The 19,105-nt window shown below is 44.0% G+C and overlaps 1 protein-coding gene across 1 annotated transcript in view; it reads left to right on the top strand.

Moving 5' to 3' along the window:
- Positions 1-19,105, top strand: part of MDN1 (midasin AAA ATPase 1) — a 155,197-nt gene that overhangs the window by 114,667 nt on the left and 21,425 nt on the right. Inside the window, exons 71-85 of the mRNA XM_060030232.1 lie at positions 358-467; positions 1,087-1,160; positions 1,646-1,844; positions 3,614-3,773; positions 5,614-5,760; positions 6,283-6,409; positions 7,600-7,705; positions 8,221-8,336; positions 9,204-9,689; positions 10,018-10,244; positions 10,838-10,990; positions 11,167-11,336; positions 12,088-12,249; positions 15,318-15,455; positions 17,839-17,980. Of these exons, the coding sequence (XP_059886215.1) occupies positions 358-467; positions 1,087-1,160; positions 1,646-1,844; positions 3,614-3,773; positions 5,614-5,760; positions 6,283-6,409; positions 7,600-7,705; positions 8,221-8,336; positions 9,204-9,689; positions 10,018-10,244; positions 10,838-10,990; positions 11,167-11,336; positions 12,088-12,249; positions 15,318-15,455; positions 17,839-17,980 (2,517 nt within the window). The remainder of the gene's footprint in view (positions 1-357; positions 468-1,086; positions 1,161-1,645; positions 1,845-3,613; positions 3,774-5,613; positions 5,761-6,282; positions 6,410-7,599; positions 7,706-8,220; positions 8,337-9,203; positions 9,690-10,017; positions 10,245-10,837; positions 10,991-11,166; positions 11,337-12,087; positions 12,250-15,317; positions 15,456-17,838; positions 17,981-19,105) is intronic.

Genomic DNA, 19,105 nt, shown 5'->3' on the forward strand with positions numbered 1-19,105 from the left:
TTTTAAAACAGACTTAGTTTCTGCTGACTTTACAATAAGATTCCGAGAAAGGTTGGAAATTGTGAGTTTGGCAGAATGTCTGAGTACACCATCTTTAAGAACAAAAGTGCAACCAAAAAAATCCAGTACAAACTGAAATGAAAATATAGGGTAGGATTTAGAGCCTACATCTCTGGGAACTGGTAACCCCGGCTTCCTGATGAGCTGTTACATAGTCTGCATGTGCTACATTGCACTGTAATCTCGTGGCCTAAAGAGTACGGAGGAAGGATCATCACTGAAATGTGAACCTCAGAGGGGGAGCCAGCAGCACATGCAGCAAGTGTGGTGTTTTTGTTTCCTTTTTATTTCTTCCAGATTCACTTTGCAGTGTTCTATGGAATTTGTACCATTATTACAAGCAGTTCTTTGACCGGGTCCAGGCCAAAATTGTGGAACTTCGTTCCCCCCTAGAAAAAGAGCTTAAAGTAAGATCAACAGCTGTCATAATCACTCTTAGGAGGACAAAATCAGCAAATTCTCCCGCAGTTCTGTTCTTTAATCCATTTGACTGTGAGGCAGGGGGATCTGGGGAATGGAGAAGAGCATTGCAACTGCCAACTAGGATGGTGGGTTTTTCATTTTGTGGCATTGGCTCCATTGCTGACCTGGCCGCGTGTGTGAGGGTTCCGGGGCGTGGCCCCTTTTCAGAGGCTCCTAAGAGGGATGTTAGTGCCCGCTCCCCTGGTCTTGCCCAGGCTGATCTTCCACCTCAGATGCGTACCATCTGGTGTTGGGCTATGGGCTGTTGAGGTGCTGGGGGTGTAAGGAGGATCCTCTCTTTCTGACACTTTCAGTGGTCGTGGAACCATCCCTGGTTTAAGCTAGAGTACATAGTGACCTACTGATTGTAGCAGCACTTTTTTTTTTCCATTGCTTTGAGACAAACACATGGTTCCTTTATTAGACTTGTTTTACTTGTTCACTGACACACAGTCCTGTGTTTGAGATGGAGTGGGCTCTGGTCTTTGGCAAACAGATGATCTAGAAAGAACAGAATGACACCAGCTTTATAAAGCCATTCCTTGAGCTTCATTTATCTTACAGGAATTTGTTAAGATATCCAAGTGGAATGATGTCAGCTTCTGGTCTATTAAACAGTCTGTGGAAAAGACACACAGGTAATTGATCTTTTAAAGCTGGGGGTGACCAAAACTCCGAATTTTTGAATGGTAGACAGCATGACTACATTGTTACAGAGCCCTGACTTGTGCTGCCTTGAACTTAACTAAAAAACACTAGACTGTTTTGCTGGCTTCCCAACACCACGCCCTTCCACCCAAAGCAGAGTCTCCCTGCAGGAGGAACGGATGTGCCTGGAGGCAGAGCAGGCTGTGTGCCGTGGAAGGTCGAGTCCTCTGCCACCTGCTCACCTTGAGCAAAGTGATCCCACCGTTCCTGGCTTTTTTTTCCTGCTAGAAAAGAGAGACGAGAACACCTGCCATACTTTTTCCTTTAAAAAAAGATTATCAGTTTCTGAGGAGCTCATTACGTACCAGAAGTACAAGTTATTAAGTTATCTATGTATGTGTTATATGTCATTTACATACTTCCTCACTTTCCATCCTATTTTTTTCTGCCCATCTCTGTCATTACCTGGGGCCAGAACCCTCTTTAAATTCATGAAGAAATTTGAAGGTGTCCTGAGTGAACCCTGCCGGTCATCCCTGGTGGAGAGTGACAAGGAGGAACAGCCAGACTTTTTGCCAAGGCCAACAGATGCAGCCGCAAGTGAGGAGTCGCCCATTCAGAGTCTGAATCGGGCACTGAGAGAGACCCTGTTAGCCCGGCCAGCAGCTGCACAGGTATTAGCTCGTGGGATAGTGTTTGCTTATTCCTGAGCTAGTTGCGTGGGGTCTTTGCTTTCTGTGGCAGGAGTGTCCTTAGCACTAGGTGAGGGAATGCCTTTGAAATCTTCCTCTTTGGACGAGTGGTATAGCATTGCATGACCTGCTGCAGAGTAAGGCAGAAAGCATTAATCCTGGTGCTGGAAGTTCCATGTTAGCCTGTGGAAACGACTGTTGTGCTTACCTGTGAACAGTTCATCTACCTGTGAGGGAAGATTTAAAGTGTCAGTTTAGGATATTGAAGCTGCCTTTGAGCTCCCACGTGATGAAGCTGCTGCACAGGGAGTGACTGTGTGCAGTGATCTGCTGGTTTGAAGTGGTTGCTGGTGACCGTGGTGTAGAAACATATGTACTCCCATCATGGCCAGTTTCAAGCGCCAAGAGTTAAGAGCTGGCTTGCAAAATTCCTGAAAATTTAAACAGTTATCGAGACCTTGGGTGAGCAGGCCTGTTACAGGAGGATGTCCCTGCTTCATAATCACTGTGTGTAGGGAGCACTCTTCCCCCCCCACCAGTAACTTTATTTATTTATTTTTGGCTGCGTTGGGTCTTTGTTGCTGCGCATGGGCTTTCTCTAGTTGTGGTGAGCAGGGGCTACTCTTTGTTGCAATGCACGGGCTTCTCATTATGGTAGCTTCTCTTGTTGTGGCTCACGGGCTCTAGAGCATAGGCTCAGTAGTTATGGCGCATGGGCTTAGTTGCTCCATGGTATGTGGGATCTTCCCAGACCAGCGCTCGAACCTGTGTCCCCTGCATTGGCAGGTGGATTCTTAACCACTGTGCCACCAGGGAAGCCCGGGAGCACTCTTAAGGGAGTAATGACTTTTGTCTTCCTACTGTGCTTTCCACCCTGGGTCTATAGAGTTAGCAGTGGGGTTCCTCAAGCGATTTTTAATATTTTAATAGTTCAGAAAGCATAATAGAAATTGAGCATACAGCCATGATAGGGCCGCACACGTGATATGGCTGCCAAATTTTCTTTTGATTGTATTCATCAGTTCACCACTTGTCCTGCTGATCAAATTTTTAAACTTAACTATTGATGACAGCACAGGAATTTCAGGTCTCTTTTTTGGTGGGAGGCCGTGCTGCATGGCATGTGGGATCTCAGCTCCCCTACCAGGGATGGAGCCCATACCCGCTGCAGTGGAAGCATGGAGTCTTAACCACTGGACTGCCAAGGAAGTCCCAGAATTTCAGGGATTTTCAAGGGAAAAAACTAGTGAAAATAGGCCTCCGATGGTTGCCTAGTATCTGGATCCTGGTATTTGAACTGTTAGTCAGGAATTGGAGGCAGGGGAGAGATGGTGGTAGAAGTCAGCTTTGGCGAATCAGGTTAGCTTTGCCTATGTGTCTGAGAAGCACAGTGCAGTGCAGCACCTTAAAGGCAGCATTTGTGCTGTCAGATCTCCACCTTCATGGAGCAGAAGCGCAGGCCCCTGGTGACGAGCACAGAAGGCGCTGCGGGGGGTGGGGAGCAGGGCTTCTGCTACAGGGACCTCCCACAGCAGCAACACACAATGCTGAATACCCGCGGCACGTGCCTGTTTTAATTTTGGCGATGATGCCTTTGTTCTCGTGAGACGTCAGAGACGTGGAGAGGAGAGTTTCCTGTTGCTGAGCCAGGTGTGTGTGGAGCAGCGCAGCATTTAAACTTAGCACCCGTGCAGGTTCGTGCTAGGACTGTTGTTCTTGGCAGTGAGAATAACCTGTGCTCTGTCTCACAGGCCGTGGTTCCAGAACAGTGTCAGGGTGCCCCTCCCGCCTGGGAGGGGGCACTTCTGCGTCGCTTGCCGAAGCTTGTGAAACGCATGAGGAAGATGTGCCTGGTGCTCATGAAGGGAAGCCCCCTACCCTGCCTCGTGGAGGGCCTCGACCAGTTCACTGGTGGGTGCACACCCAGGATGAGGGGGCTTTGCTCTCTCCGGTATCCTCAGTGGCCTGGGAGGGTTGGAATGAGATACCTGTGTCCTTCTGTGACATCTTAAATAGCGTTGAGCAGGTAATTAAGCAAGTGGGTTAAAAACCATCGGAGCCCAGACACAGGAGCCAGCTCAGACCCCACAGGTGGTCACCTTGTCCTCCTCCCGTGCACACCGGTGCAGTGTTAGGCCGTTTTCTACAGCAGCCCTGTCCATGTCAGCTCTTGCAGGTTGGGGACACGAGTAAAGGGTTTCCTAGAGTCTTGAGGCTGTCCCCACCTCTCAAAATGTTGTCTCTCTTGGGTTAAAGGAAGAAGGAGGTTTGTCCACAGTCCACTTCTTTCAGAGAGGTGTAGCAGTCTCGTTTCCCTGTTTGTGCTGTACAGCATATCAGCAGTGGCTGGGAAAGGGACTCCCGACCTTAAAAGATCATTTGGGCCCTTGGCAGCCTTTCAGCACTTCCGCCACCTCAACCCACCCCCCAGCCGCAGTGAGCGTGCGGTCAGGGTGAAGCCGGTCCTTCTTCAGTGAGGCTGCAGTCTGATCTCAGGGAGATCTTTTAAAAAAAAAAAAACTTGTTAGAATAATAGCCTATTATCCATTGCTCAGGATGCCCTGCCTGCATTGTTCAGGGGTCAGCTGTACCACATCTTTGGTGGCTTAAACAATAGAAATTTATTTTCTCACAATTCTGGGGCTAAATGTCCGAGATTAAAGTGTCAGCAGGGTTGGTTTTTTCTGAGGCTCTCTGCTTGGCTTGTAGATGCCTTTTCTGTGTCCTCATCTCCTCTTCTGTTAAGGATGCCAGTCAGATTGGATTAGGACTTGCCCATAAAGCCTCATTTTATCTTTTTTTTTTAACTTTTCAAAAAAATATATTTATTTATCTTTATTTGGTTGCACCAGGTCTTAGTTGCAGCTCGCCAGCTCCTTAGTTGCAGCATGCGGACTTCTTAGTTGTGGCATGCATGTGGGATCTAGTTCCCCGACCAGGGATCGAACCCGTGCCCCCTGCATTGGGAGTGTGGAGTCTTAGCCACTGGACCACCAGGGAAGTCCCGGCCTCATTTTTATCTTAATTGGCTCTTTAAAGGCCCCATGTCTAAATACAGTCACATTCTGAGGTATTGGGGGTTAGGACTTCAACGTGAGCTTGGGAGGCCACGCAGTCAGCTTATAGCACTGCCTGTGGCAGGCTGGCAGCACCCTGGTGTTCTAGGTGCCGGTGGGTGCTCAGGAAGACAGTGCAATGCTGGAGAACGAATTTGGTCTTTGGAGTCGGTTCAGCCAGGATTCAAATCCTGGCTTCAAGTCTGCTCTTTACCTGAATGGCCTTTAGAAGATGCCTAGACTTCTCTGAGCCTCTTTGAGTGGCTACAAATAAGTTCTTCTGTAGCTGTGCAGATTAAAAGAACATTTACCAACTACCAGGTACAGCGTAGGAGTTCAATACATGTTGTGTGTATTGGAAATTTACCTCAAGTTTTTAAAATTCTTAGTGTAAATCACTGCACATAATCCATGTTCAATAAGTGCTTTTTGCTTGATTGGTTATGAAACCCCTGAATAAAAAAAAAAACAGAATATCTACTTTATTTGGGTTGTTTGTTGTTGAGAGATATGAAGCGCCATGTGTTTTGATTTTTCCGTTATCATGCGGTTTAATCATTGAGAATTTACCAAATGCTAGCTATAAAGATGAATGACACCTGGTCTTCGTTTTAACAGGTCCTTGGTCTTGGGTAATTTGAGCACATTAAGAATTCCTGGGGATTTCCATGTTTTCCCCCTTGTCTTCCCTGCAGGTGAAGTAATTTCCTCTATGAGTGAGCTGCAGAGGTTAAAGGTGGAGCCCTCCGCAGAGAAGGAGAAGCAGCGCTCAGAAGCCAAGCACATTCTCATGCAGAAGCAGCGAGCTTTAGCAGACCTCTTTAAGCACCTTGCAAAAACTGGTAAGTTCCTCGATGGAAACCCAGTGAAGTGTACTCACCTGATTTTAGGAAGACAAATAACATGGGTGATTTGGGGGAAGTTTGTAGAGACAGTTGAGATGGTGGGAAACAAGGTGGAAGGCAAGGTTTGAAACGTGTGAGTCCCAGTCAACACACACGAAAATCCTATGATGAACCATTTGTGACTCCCAAGTAGTTTCACAGTTTTGTAATGAGGTTTCTCAGAAACCATGTTTTTTATTTTCATCACCATATGTTGTACAGCACCCGCCCTTCCAACGTGCATAGGGAGCAACACTTTTCAGACTAACTTGTGTGTGAATCACCTGGGAAATCTTGCTAAAGTGCAGAAGCGGATTCTGTTTCAGTAGGTGTGGGGCAGGGCCTGAGAGTAAGCTTTCTAACAAGCTCCTGGGCAATGCTGTTCCTAGGACTTGACTTTGAGTAGCAATGGCATTGGGGGGTTCCTGGCACATCTATTCTCTCCTGAGTTTATTTAACCACCTGCTGTTTATTTCCTAGGTTTGTCATATCGCAAAGGTCTTTCCTGGGCCCGTTCAAAAAACCTTCAAGAGATGCTTCATCTTCACCCATTGGATCTCCAGAGCGCATTGTCTATAGTCAGCAGCACTCAGGCAGCTGATTCTAGGTTTGTGTTTGTAATTATAAATGGAGCAAGTCAGCTAAGCCTCCATGGCCTCATTTGCCAAAGTGGGGAGAGGAATACTTCTGTCCTAGTGTTGCCATAAAATTAGCATTTAGAAAAGTGCCTGGCTCAGGACTGGCAGGTGGTGAGCACCCAGTGTTAATTTTCTTCTCTTTTTTTTTAACCTTCTTTTCTTTCATTAGGATAAAGGTAAGGGACGAATTCGAAATATTGGGTGGTTTGGGCTCTGTTGGGGATCTGGTGGGGTAAGGAAGACAAGGGGCCACTTTGAGTGTTTAAAAGTGTCAGTAGTTAGTTAGTAATTGTTGATTTTCTTCTTTCCATTCCTCTTTCCTCCTTGTATTCATGTCTCCCATTATTTTTTTTGGTCCTTTGATTTTTCCTGAGGTCTCCTCAATTGATTTGAATGTACAGGTGAAAATCTGTGAGAGAATGGCCACACTTTTAGCTGTTCCATGTACATAAACCTAAGTTCCCATATGTTCTTGAATTTTAGAGCCTATAGACTTTGGAGACAGATGGAGCTCCCTCTGTGTTAGTAACTGGTTGGAAATGAGCTGAGTACAGCATACATGTGTGTTTTCTTTGCTCAGTGGCCCTCTCAGGTGCTTTAAATTTGAGTTCAACACAACACTGTAAAAAGTAGAAATTTTACATAAACATTCTGGATTTTCAGTTTTTCGGGAAAATTTGGCCAAGTGTGCTTGCCTTCCCGTGTGGTCGAAAGTTGACTAGAGCGCCCTCCTTTTGATAGGACACACGCTCTCAGGTTCACTGTGGTCAGTAACGGTCCCTCTTGCTTCTCAGCTGTCATCGCCAAGGATCATTTTGTGCTTGGCTGTCCTTAACCATGTATGTTATCTTCTGCATGGGCCCTGTAGGCATCAGAATTTATGATCCCTAGACTCCACTGTCAAGATAGGCATAACGTTTTTATTAAGGAAGCCATATTGTCATAGTTTATTTTCCCACTCTACTTTCAGTGCTAAGTATGTAACACATCCTTTGTATAAAGGACTGATGAGTGGCTGACTGAATGGGTCCTCACAGAAATAAATCTGTTCAGACTCTTGGCTTCTGGTTGCGGCTAAATGGACCAGTCTCTGACTCCTCAGGATCTAGGGTGGAGATAGTGGTTTTAATTAAGTAAATCATGTTGGTTTCTTTCCCAGGCTGCTTACAGAAATCTCGTCTTCGTGGGAGGGGTGCCAGAAGTATTTTTATCGCTCTCTTGCACGGCACGCCAGGCTTAGTGCAGTCCTGGCAGCTCCCGCCAAGGTAGGATGATAGAGCCTTGGGATTGCAGGGGCTCAGGGACTCCAGTTCTGTTCATCCAGGGCAGCATCCTCAGACCTGGTCCAGTGATCACAGCCCATTACTGGAAGTGACTGAACTTTTTGCAGTCATTAAACTTACAATATAAGTCAATGTAATTTTGTGCTTAATCAGAGAGCATTTTATAATAAGTTCTGTTATTCAACATTGGCTACTTAAGAAAAATTACGGAAGAAAAACTTCAAATGGAGAATGCTACCCTCAGATCTTTTCCCCCTGTGAATTGAGAGAAGATCACTGATACCCAATTTTGATGTTAAATTAGTTCCTGTTCATGGAACTTCAGTGGAAGCATAATTTGAGATGCGCTGCTCCCAGAGGTGGACGTGTTGCCTCTAGAGGGCAGCGCACCCAGGCTCCACACCCCCACCCCCGCCCCAGCAGAGGCTCCCCTCCAGGAGCATGGGACCCAGCACTTCCCAGCGGCCCCTCAGCATGCTCTCTTCTCCCCCTGCCAGGAGATGGGTGTGGGCCACGTGGAGCGGTGTAAAGGGTTCTCGGCGCATTTGACAAAGGTGCTCATCCGACAGCGGCGCTCCCTGACCACGCTGACCGAGCAGTGGATCCTCCTCAGGTATCGCTGACTGGCTGCGTTTGCAGCACGAATCGAGAGTATTATGCGCAGCTCAGAGTTGCTGCACACGCTGCTCCCAACTATGCAGTGAAGTCTGAGGTCCGAAGGGGCAGGTGGGGTTTGCCTTGGCTTGGCCCCTTGCTTTTGGTGGTGATGCCTCTGCCCCCTGGTTTTAGCAGCACCTCTGGGGGATGGTTCGAGGCCGAGTCAGACGGTAAAGATGTTCACGGCTGAACCACACCTGGGTCTGGAATAAGGGCGTCTGTGATTGGCAGTCCATGTGGGCCGAGGGCAGGGTTGCTTTCATGGCATCCGGTGTCTCAGACTCTGGGCACAGATCAGATATGAGTCGGCTTTCTGGATCACAGAGTTGCAATTTGCTGAACCATACACTGGTGCTCCTCGATAGAAATGGATACTTAAAAGATGAGGACAGGAAGCCTGTCACCATCTGCTGAGTGGATCCTTGGCTGACAGGTAGTATTTCTAGACTGCAATTACTTCAGCTATTTTCTTCTCCACTCATAAGAGTTTTATCTAGCAAAGTCTACTATATTTACTAGATTTGTTTTTAGAAAACAGTGGTTGAAATCACTGTGGTGCTGTGACTGTGTTGGATGTGAGAGGCCTGTAAGGGGCAGGAGATAAGCAGTGAGCACCGATGCTTCTGCTACACTGAAGGATGTGTTTAAGTACTTTGGAAGGCGTTTGAACAGACTTTTTACTTACCTGGAGAATCCTCTCTTCTTGATTATGTGGAAAAGCCCAAACTTCGTTCAGAAATCAGTGAATTTACCGTTACAAACAGCGCGGTGACACAGTTTAAGGTGCCATGTGTTATCCCCATGGGTTTGTTTCTCTGCACAGGAACCTCCTCAGTTGTGTGCAGGAGATTGACAGCAGGCTGACGGGGCCGCCCGTCTACCCCGTGGCCTTCCCCCCTCAGGACGGGGTGCAGCAGTGGACAGAGAGGCTGCAGCACCTGGCCATGCAGAGCCAGATCCTGCTTGAGCAGCTCTCCTGGCTCCTCCAGTGCTGCCCCAGTGCAGGGCCAGCTGCAGGCCAAGGTGATGCCCAGGCACAGGGTCAGCCTTCTGCCCCCTCCCTGGAAGGACCAGAGCTCACCAAGGGGCAGCTTTCTGGAGCAGTGCTGGACCTGATCCCATCAGATCTGATCTACCCATCCCCAGTTCCTGGAAGGCAGCTGCCCTCTGGTTGCCGGATGCGGAAACCAGACCAGCTTTGGCAACAGTCAACTGTGAGATTAACAGAGATGCTGAAAGCCATTAAGACAGTGAAAGCTGATGTTGACAAAATTAGGCAGCAATCTTGTGAGACTCTCTTTCATTCTTGGTGAGTGTGCCTACGTCTTTGCTCTGCCTCTGTGTGTGCGGCGCTTGGTCAGGGTTTAGTAATGGGATGAAATGATGGAAGCGGTCATGCTTCAGTCCTCGGTTTTCCAGTGGACCCTCATAGCACTTTGTGGCATACGTCTAGCTGTAAATCTTTAGATGCAATGAGTTTTAGTGGTTGGAGGGAGGGAGGGAGGGAGGGAGGGAGGGAGTGTGTGTGTGTGTGTGTGTGTGTGTGTGTGTGTGTGTGTGTGTGTGTGTGTGTGTGTGTGTGTGTGTGTGTGTGTTAGCACCTTCCTTTCAACATTATGGCATTTCTGTTGTTGCAGGAAAGATTTTGAAGTTTGCTCTTCTGGGCTGAGTTGCCTGTCCCAGGTGTCAGCTCATTTGCAAGGCCTAGAGTCCTTGTTCATTCTTCCAGGGGTAGAGGGTGAGCAAACAGACCCACAAATGACATTAGTCAAGAGCCTGGAATATGTAAGAAGAGAGATCAATAAAGCCACAGATGACTTCACTACTTGGAAGACACATCTGCTTACCCCAGGCAGCCAAGGAGGTGAGGACTATTGTTCAGTAAGGGAGTAAAAGCCCAGTGTAGGAACGACATCTTATAGATTTAAGTCCAGGCTGTCCTAAAGACACATTGTGTTTTGTTCTAGACGGATCTGTCCAGGGTTCCAAGGCAGGGAAGTATAGTTGGAACACATAGCTCTTAACTTTTGTTGCCTCTTTTGTTTGAGAACCTTGCCTCCGGATTGCCATCATGTTGCATACTTTATAGCACATGAGTAAGTAGCACAGACTCACTGGCTGTTTCAGAAAGTTCTTCCTTAGACTGGAAAGCTGCTGGCTAATGTTTGGACTAAGTTGGTGTTCATATATTCCATCTTAACTATTTTCATATTTTTGGCATTCTTTTAGCAAAATTGTTTTAATACAAGACAATAACCTTATAGGTTTACCTAGGCTGGGAATGTGTCTCTTTCTTCGTTGTACCCAGCACAGCTTGACACTGGCTCAACCATAGCAGGTGTTTACAAGGTGGCTGTTTGTTAAAATGACAAATGAGGATTGTTAATGATTTCCAGAAGCACTGAAACAAATGACTGAGTTTTTAAAAATTTGTTCTGCACCATGTTACTTTACTAGGAAACCAAATGCTGGATGACGGGTTTGTGGAGGATTTTTCAGAGCAGATGGAAACTGCCATCCGGGCCATCCTTTGTGCCATCCAGAACTTAGCAGAAAGAAATAGTAAAAAAACAGAGGAGAACACTCACCAAACAAGACCGCAAGAAGATGGTATGTCTGAGATCAGGAAAATACTAGTTTCTTACTTGATTTAATTTTTATTTTGATGATCTATTTTTGTGGCTAAATATTTAAGGCCAGATGTGGGAAATGATTATTGGATGAATGGAGATGAAAAGAATTTGTTTTCTGTTATTTACCATGTCATTCTTTTCCGTGAATGAAAGAGGCAGCAGGCTTTGAGAGACTGCAGTCAGGACATCTAACAAAACTCTTAGAGGATGACTTCTGGGCTGATGTGAGCACTTTGCATGTGCAGAAAATAATTTCCGCTGTCTCTGAGCTCTTGGAGCGGCTGAAATCGTCTGGCGAGGATGGCACAGCAGCGAAGCACACGGTAACCAGTGGTTCCTTACAGGCTGCTTGCTGTCCAAGTGGGCTGAGCAGAGGCAGAGGGGGTTTCACCTTGCTCCATGTGGTGGTCCCAAAGCAGGCCTCCTCGGCAAAATCACTGAGAATCTCTTGATGTCTTTATACATGTAAACCTCACTGACAAACTTTGGAAAGCTTAGGGCTTGCTGGCTAAGGATTACAGTTGTAAGATGCGTAGGTGCAAAAATGCTGCCCATCCAGAATATCCATTATCTTGGGGTTCTTTCCCGTCCTCATCACATACTCCTGGGTGTTCCATGTTAATGGTGGGTGTTGCCGCCATAACTAAGGCCTAATGGCCGTACTGTGCAAACACCTGTCCCTTCACAGTAAGCCAGAAGAGGATGACGTTATCGTCTCCATAAGTCCACAGAAGCAACTTATTTTTGAGGACTTGTGTGTTATTCTGTAGTATTGCCTCTAGTGCCAACTCTGATTCCCAGTAGAATTTGTATATAAACATATTTTTTAAACACCAAACAACTTTGTTAACTAACTGAGACTTAAGTGACTAAGAATTTAAAGTGTAGTGTTGTGAGGGTTTGTGTAAACGAGGAAGAGATCTCAGTGAGCAGGTGTTATGTACGTGTGTGTAAATAAAATGTACCATTAGTGACCTTTACTACATTGACATAGGTGGTACAACCACCGTCACTACCTAGTCACCCCAGAGGAGACCTGGTGTGAGCAGGCCTTCTGATCTGTTTTGCCCCCAGTTCTTCGCCCAGTCCTGCCGCTTGTTGGTGCGCCTGGTGCCCATGCTCTCCAGGTACTCTGACCTCGTCCTCTTCTTCCTGACTGTGTCTTTGGCAACTCACCGCAGCACTGCAAAGCTGCTCTCTGTGCTTGCCCAGATCTTTACGGAGCTTGCCCAGAAGGTAAGGACTATTTACGTGGAGCACCATGGGGAAGCAGGTACCCATGTATTCCATACCCATTAGTGTTTGGTTTGATGGGATTTTATTTTGGGCCTTCACAAATAGCAGGAGGTGATTTGCTCTCTCTGTGGATTTATATATATATATATATATATATATTTATATATTTATATGTTCATTTATTTATATGTTTTTGTAGGTGGAAAGCATTCTCTCAAAGGTATTAAGACAATTACAAAATACAATTTTTTTTCCCTTGGCTGCGCAGCTTGTGGGATCATAGTTCCCTGACCAGGGATTGAACCCAGGCCCTCGGCAGTGAAGCGCAGAGTCCTAACTACTGGACCACCAGGGAATTCCCACTCTCCCTGTGGATTTTTTACTGCTTTGTCTGGCCTCCTTTTACTAATCCTTTTTCCACTAAAGGTTTGGAACCTGAAGGTCCCTCACTGGGGAGCTCCCTAGATTCCAGAGTCTGTCTAAAGGCTGCTGCTTTCTGTTCACACCCTTCTTTCCTGGTCTCCAATTTGAAATCTTCTTCTGATAACTCTGAGCTAGACCTGTAGGACAGATGAATCCTTAAGGCTGTTAAGTTTTCGGTCGTTTATACTAACGCATGCTGAAATGGTAATGGGGCTCTTAATGTTAGGAGGGGCGTCTTTAATAGGGAAGTCATTCATCATTCAGCCATGTACCCAGTGCTGTGAAAATCACTGAAGTTATAGAGATTGTAGACCCTACCCTTGGAATTCAGGAGCAGAGTCAGAACTAACAGGCCCAGCCTGGCGTGGTAAGTCCAGTCATAAGGGTGTCCGGTTCTGGGACTCAGAGTGAGTGAGTCACTTAGCCTCAGTTTCCTCATTTTACAAATGGGATTTGCATTTTTGTGAGAATCACCTTCAACTAAGTATATAGCTTTTTGTTTTTGTTTTGTCCCTAGTATTTTAAGATCTTTTCTGAATCTAAGTATAGTATAATAGGTGAGATGCACTTGAGGAAGATAGAAATTTACAAACTGAAGGTGAGGTCTAGGCTTCTTGTAAACAGTCAAGAGTTCTTAGTTCTGAGTATCTGGAATACTGGAAGTGGTTAAAAAAAAAAAATGGGAGCAAGCCTGTGCCTTGTATCTAGAGGATAAATACGTACATTTCTTGTGTAATGGATAAATGAACGCCTCTCAGATTTGCCCCCTCTATCTGATGGGCACTGAGCCAGTCTTACATCCCATCACTTCTTGGAGGAAACACTTGCATGTAGAAGACAGTGGAAGGACAGTGTATGTTGAGGGTGCCCTGAGATTTGGGTTAGCTACGTTTGTCCACTTGCACCATTTCTCTTGTCTGACAAGTTCTAGAATGACTGTGGGCTGTCAGACCTGTGTGTGTTTGGGGGTAGCGGTGTGGGGTAGAAGTGGTTTTGATGAAAGCAGAGTGTTGGGAGCTCAGTGGCTGTCCCAGCTGCAGCCACTGTAGTAACGTGACCTGCAGAAGGACATCCTGAATCTCCTTCCTTTATGGTTATTCTGCCTGCATCTAAACATATTTCTTTAAAATAGTGTATCTCACTGTCTTAGCCAAAATGTGTTTTTCAGTCGACTTTCTAAGAATACATGTCCTGAAGGTGAGTTTGCCTTTCCATTCATTTAAATGTCCGAATTGTGTTCCTATCCTCTCTGAGGAGTGCTGAGGGAACTTGAAAGTAGGTTAGACACAGTGCTAAGATAATAGATTTAGGGGAATTCCCTGGTGGTCCAGGACTCTGAGCTTCCACTGCAGTGGGGACACAGGTTCAATCCCTGGTCAGGGAACTAAGATCCCGCGTGCTACATGGAGAGGCCAAAAAAAAAAAAAGATAATAGATCTTGGTTGTGATTAAAGCACTTAATCCATAGGAAACTAGTTCTGTGTAACTAAGTCACAATCAGTGTTTGCTGGTCTTGGAACTTGGTCTTGTTAGTTGACAGCTTATTTGTAGTACATTCTCATCCTTAGATTGGCTTGATAGCTTGATCTTGATAGCTTGTACTTTCTCTGATAAAATTTCTGATTGAGAGCCATTATTTTCTTCTTTTTCTGTTCACTTTTGTCCCACACACTAGTAATTGATATTTGGTTTTTTTGTTTGTTTGTTTGTTTTGCGGTACGCAGGCCTCTCACTGTTGTGGCCTCTCCCGTTGCGGAGCACAGGCTCTGGACGCGCAGGCTCAGCGGCCATGGCTCACAGGCCCAGCCGCTCTGCGGCATGTGGGATCTTCCCGGACAGGGGCACGAACCCGTGTCCCCTGCATCGGCAGGTGGACTCTCAACCACTGTGCCACCAGGGAAGCCCTGGGCTATTTTCTGACATGAAATACAGTTTTATTAACTCTTCACAAGTCTTGCTGTGTCTGACCTTGTTCTTAACTCGAGACCCCATTGCCATGCTGGGTGCCAGGGTGCCAGGTGCCTTGGCAGCAAACAGCCCAGGCTAGATACAGCATGTTCCCTGAGAGTGACAGATTCACTTCAAGAGCTGAAGGGGAAGGCATGTTTTTTTGTATTGTAATAAACATGACTTTATTTGAGGAGCATCACACAAAATTTTCTTCAGTGAAAGGAAATGAAATCTCTCACTTGTAGCATCTGCTTTCAAGTTGCTGTATCTCCGGGGTTACATGTCTTCTCTCCTTCCTTTCAGGCTTACTAATTTGAGAAGTAAAGGACAAGACCCCTTTGGGATTTAGACACTGAGAGTTTCTGTGCCGCACCCCGCCCCATAACTTGCTCCTTAAATATCGTCCTAATGTATACCTCATTCAGATTTTTGTCTTGGCAGATGACAAATTACTACACACCAGAGGCCTCCACAGAGTCTCAAAACCTTGTATATTAAATCTGATGTCAAGCTTTGAAACTGCATAATAACTGTTGTCACCAACAAAAGTCTACTGTACTTCAATCAGATTTAAAATACTGAGCTAGAAAAGAATTAATCATTTATTTACAGTATTTCCTCTTGCAGCAGGACTGGAAATCCCTTCTTTATTGCTTTTTTTTTTTAACCTAACTTTCACTCTTTTTATTTTTGAGGGATTTTGCTTGCCCAAAGAATTTATGGAAGATTCAGCGGGAGAGGGAGCGACTGAGTTCCATGACTACGAGGGAGGTGGGATTGGAGAAGGCGAGGGCGTGAAGGATGTGAGTGACCAGATAGAAAATGAAGAACAGGTACGTTTTCACAGGCATGAAATATGTATATAGTTTACAGAAGCTCACTCCTTTTTCACTATTTAAATTACATATATAAATGGTTTTTCTACTAGGTTAATGGTTTTCAAACTGTGATCCAGGCACCTAAGAATACTGGAGCTTAGGGAGTGGATGTAAATTAAAAGCTTAAAGACCACAGAAAGGAACTTCGGCAGCGCAGTCATTGGTTGTAGCTATAATTTGGGAGGGAAATGATTTAAAAATTTTTTATTTTAAATGGGAAAACTTTTGCTGATGACTTGTAAGGGAGCATTTTTGGTAGTGGTTCATTTAGGGATAAAAAGCTTGGCTATTTTAAGTGATAATTGCATTAAACAACAATGCCAGTGTTTGCTGTTAATAGGTTTTATTGTTGTATGTCTTTAAGACATGGTGAAATTTTTAAAATCTATATCCTTTTTTATTTGGAATCAAGAATGCTTTTGAAATATTTAGATGCTTTGGACTAAGAGTGTTGTGTTGCTTTTTTAAATTCCAATCTCATTTGGGAGTGTTTTTTTAAACACACTACTTTTATTTGGATTAATCAACTGTGACTTGAAGAAAGAAGAGGTAGTGGAATTACTTTTTATCACTTATATTCTAAATTTAGAGCACTGCATAAGTTTCTATTTAAAGTATGGTTATACTTATTGAAAATAAAGGAACAAACCAATCCAAGCTTCCTCTCTTCCTTTGAAGGGAAAATTGGAAAGAAATAAAAAAAACAAAAGAGTAATGCTAGCGTTTATGTGGCATAGCTCTCATGTACATTATGTGTGTGGATATATATACACAGATAACATACACATTATTGTTATTTTGGCCTTTTTCTGTATTTCTCAAATTTAACTTAATTAGCACACAGTAATTTGTTAATGGAAAAAGTAAACCTAACAGAAAAGTACAAATCCAATGTAAAAAACATTAAGTGGGATAGAAAGCTATCAAAACAATTTGGCAGTATCTAATAAATTTTAAATTGTGTGTGTTCTTTGACCTAGGAATGCCATGTTTTCTTGTACAAATGCTAATAAGGGTCCAGGATAATAAATATGTGTATAATGGAGTGTGTTTATACAAGGATGCTCACTATAGCATTATTTATACTGGTGAAAATTGTGAATTATTTAAATTATGATACTACTCATGCAGAGCAATACTATAATTAAACACAATGAGATAGGTTTATAAGTGACAACATGGAAGTATATCTAGGAGACGTTTTTTAACTTAAATAAAAAAGCAGATGGCAAAACAGTTTGTCAGGCATAATCCCTTTTTGTTGAAGAAGATGCGGGAGGCCGGTATTGGTATACCCCATCTATATTTCTAAGTATCTGTTGGTGTACTTACAGATTAAAGTATGTGCCAGAACATCACCAGTGGTAATTTCTTTGGGAGTTTTGGAGGATGGTGGTGCTGGAGGAACTTTATTCTTTCTGTTTTGCTTAGAAATTTTTAAGTGAGATTGTATTACTTTTGTATCTTAGAAAAAGAACTTTAAAAATTCAGCTATAATGAAACATAACAATGTGAATCTTTTGCCCCCAATACAGTGTAGATTATGTAGGAATATATAGTTTAAGGAAAAGTGAAGAAAATTACATTCACTGGCGAGGGATAAATTAGGAGTTTGGGATTAACAGACACACACTACTGTATATAAAACAGGTAAACAACAAGGACCGACTGTATACCACAGGGAACTATATTAAATATCGTGTAATAACCTACAGTGGAAAAGAATCTGAAAAAGTGTGTATGTGTACACTTTGCTGTACATCCGAAACTAACACAACATTGTACATCAACTATACTTCAATAAAAAAATAAAAAGGAAAGTAGTAGGGGGAAAAATTACATTCACAGTTGGGTAATGTCTATGAGAGATCAAAGTGACAAAACAGATATTAAATTTATGGGCAATATAATAAGACTGATGAATTTTCTTTTACCCTAGAGGATGCATAGTCTTTTTTAATATGTATGGATTAAAAAAAAAAAAATTCAGGGAAATTCCCTGTCGGTCCAGTGGTTAGGACTCTGTGCTTCCACCGCAGGTAGCCCAGGTTCAATCCCTGGTCGGGAGACGAAGATCCCACAAGCTGCATGGCTTGGCAAACAGACAATTCTCATGGAGAAAACCTCAACAAAATTCTATATTCTCTAACAAAAAATGTAATAAAACTGGAAATTAATTACAGAAATGTTAAAGCAAGTCACAAATTATGTGTATTTTCTCTCCCCAGAGATAATTTTATACCGTTAATCTTGGCATTTGTATATTCTATTTAGAGCTGAATAAACATTAGTAGTGTTACAGTGTGCATTTATGTTTCTGTAATGCTTTTTGATATAGGCAGAAGATACATTTCAGAAGGGTCAAGAAAAGGATAAAGAGGATCCTGACTCAAAATCAGACATTAAGGGGGAGGATAATGCCATTGAGATGTCAGAAGACTTTGATGGGAAAATGCATGAGGGGGAGCTTGAAGAACAAGGTTTGAGATTATCTGTCACTTCATTCTTATTCTTGAAAAATAAATATTTTATACAGGAAATTACATATTTCCAATAAGGAGCCTATTATACTCTTTTGGAACAAGTTGGTTACTCTGCATAACTGCAGGTGGAAACATCAGTACGTGCCTGTGCCATCCCCACCTCTGGTCAGAAGTCTCTAGTCCATTTTGGAGATTCTGCTCTTGAGTAAGCGGAGACGCTGCCTCTGATGTTCTGGCTGCCTCCTGTGCCAGATCAGTGACTCCGCAGAGTCCTTCAGGGAAATCCAGAAGAGCAGGGAGGTGATCCCTGGCAGAGCTTGGCTCTCAGCTCAAGTTAAATTGTTCTGGGGAGGGTTTTTTAAATATATATTTTTTTCTAATTACAAAATTAGTAGACATTTGTTGTAGATGATTTGGAACAAAAATGCAGAAACCAAATCGATACCCTTTAGGCCTACCACCCAAATAAATCACTTAATCAGTTTTGGGTTATTTCCATTTCTTGCATGTATATATATAGACCCAGAGACCATAAGTGGTTCTATAGTCTGCTTTTTTCATTTAACTTATGAACATTACATGTCATTGAAAATTATTTGATAATAAGATTTCTTACAGCACATTATCATCTATCGTGTTGGAACCACAATTCAACTATTGCCCTCAATTTCTGTCCAAAGTTTAATCTGAAATACAGTGTCTTACTTTAAGTGAATGCCTTGCAGAAATGATACCTGACCTCAGAGTAGAAGAATGTATGCATGCCTAAGTAGTGTTTAAGGGTATAACCTTTGTCAAAGTAGACCTTGAACGAAGACAAAGGCAAGAAAATTCTGGTTAATTGAGCTAGACACATGATTTGAGATGTTGGGTAAAATCATTGACATAGAGTATGTTGGAGATGGGGAGGAACCTTGGAAATTTCGTAGTCCCGCCTCATCATTTCCCAGGTAAGAAACCAAAACCCAGTGAGATTGCTGAAGTCCCATAATGAACATTCTCCCAGCACCAGAACTAGGCATCCTGACAGCTGTTCCACCACCCTCCTTACAGTCTGTCGACATAACACGTCACAGACCTCCTTCCTCCTCCAAACAGTCTGCAAAACACAGTAGGACTACT

Source organism: Delphinus delphis, chromosome 14 (genome assembly GCF_949987515.2).
Source record: "Delphinus delphis chromosome 14, mDelDel1.2, whole genome shotgun sequence".
Lineage (NCBI taxonomy): Eukaryota > Metazoa > Chordata > Mammalia > Artiodactyla > Delphinidae > Delphinus > Delphinus delphis.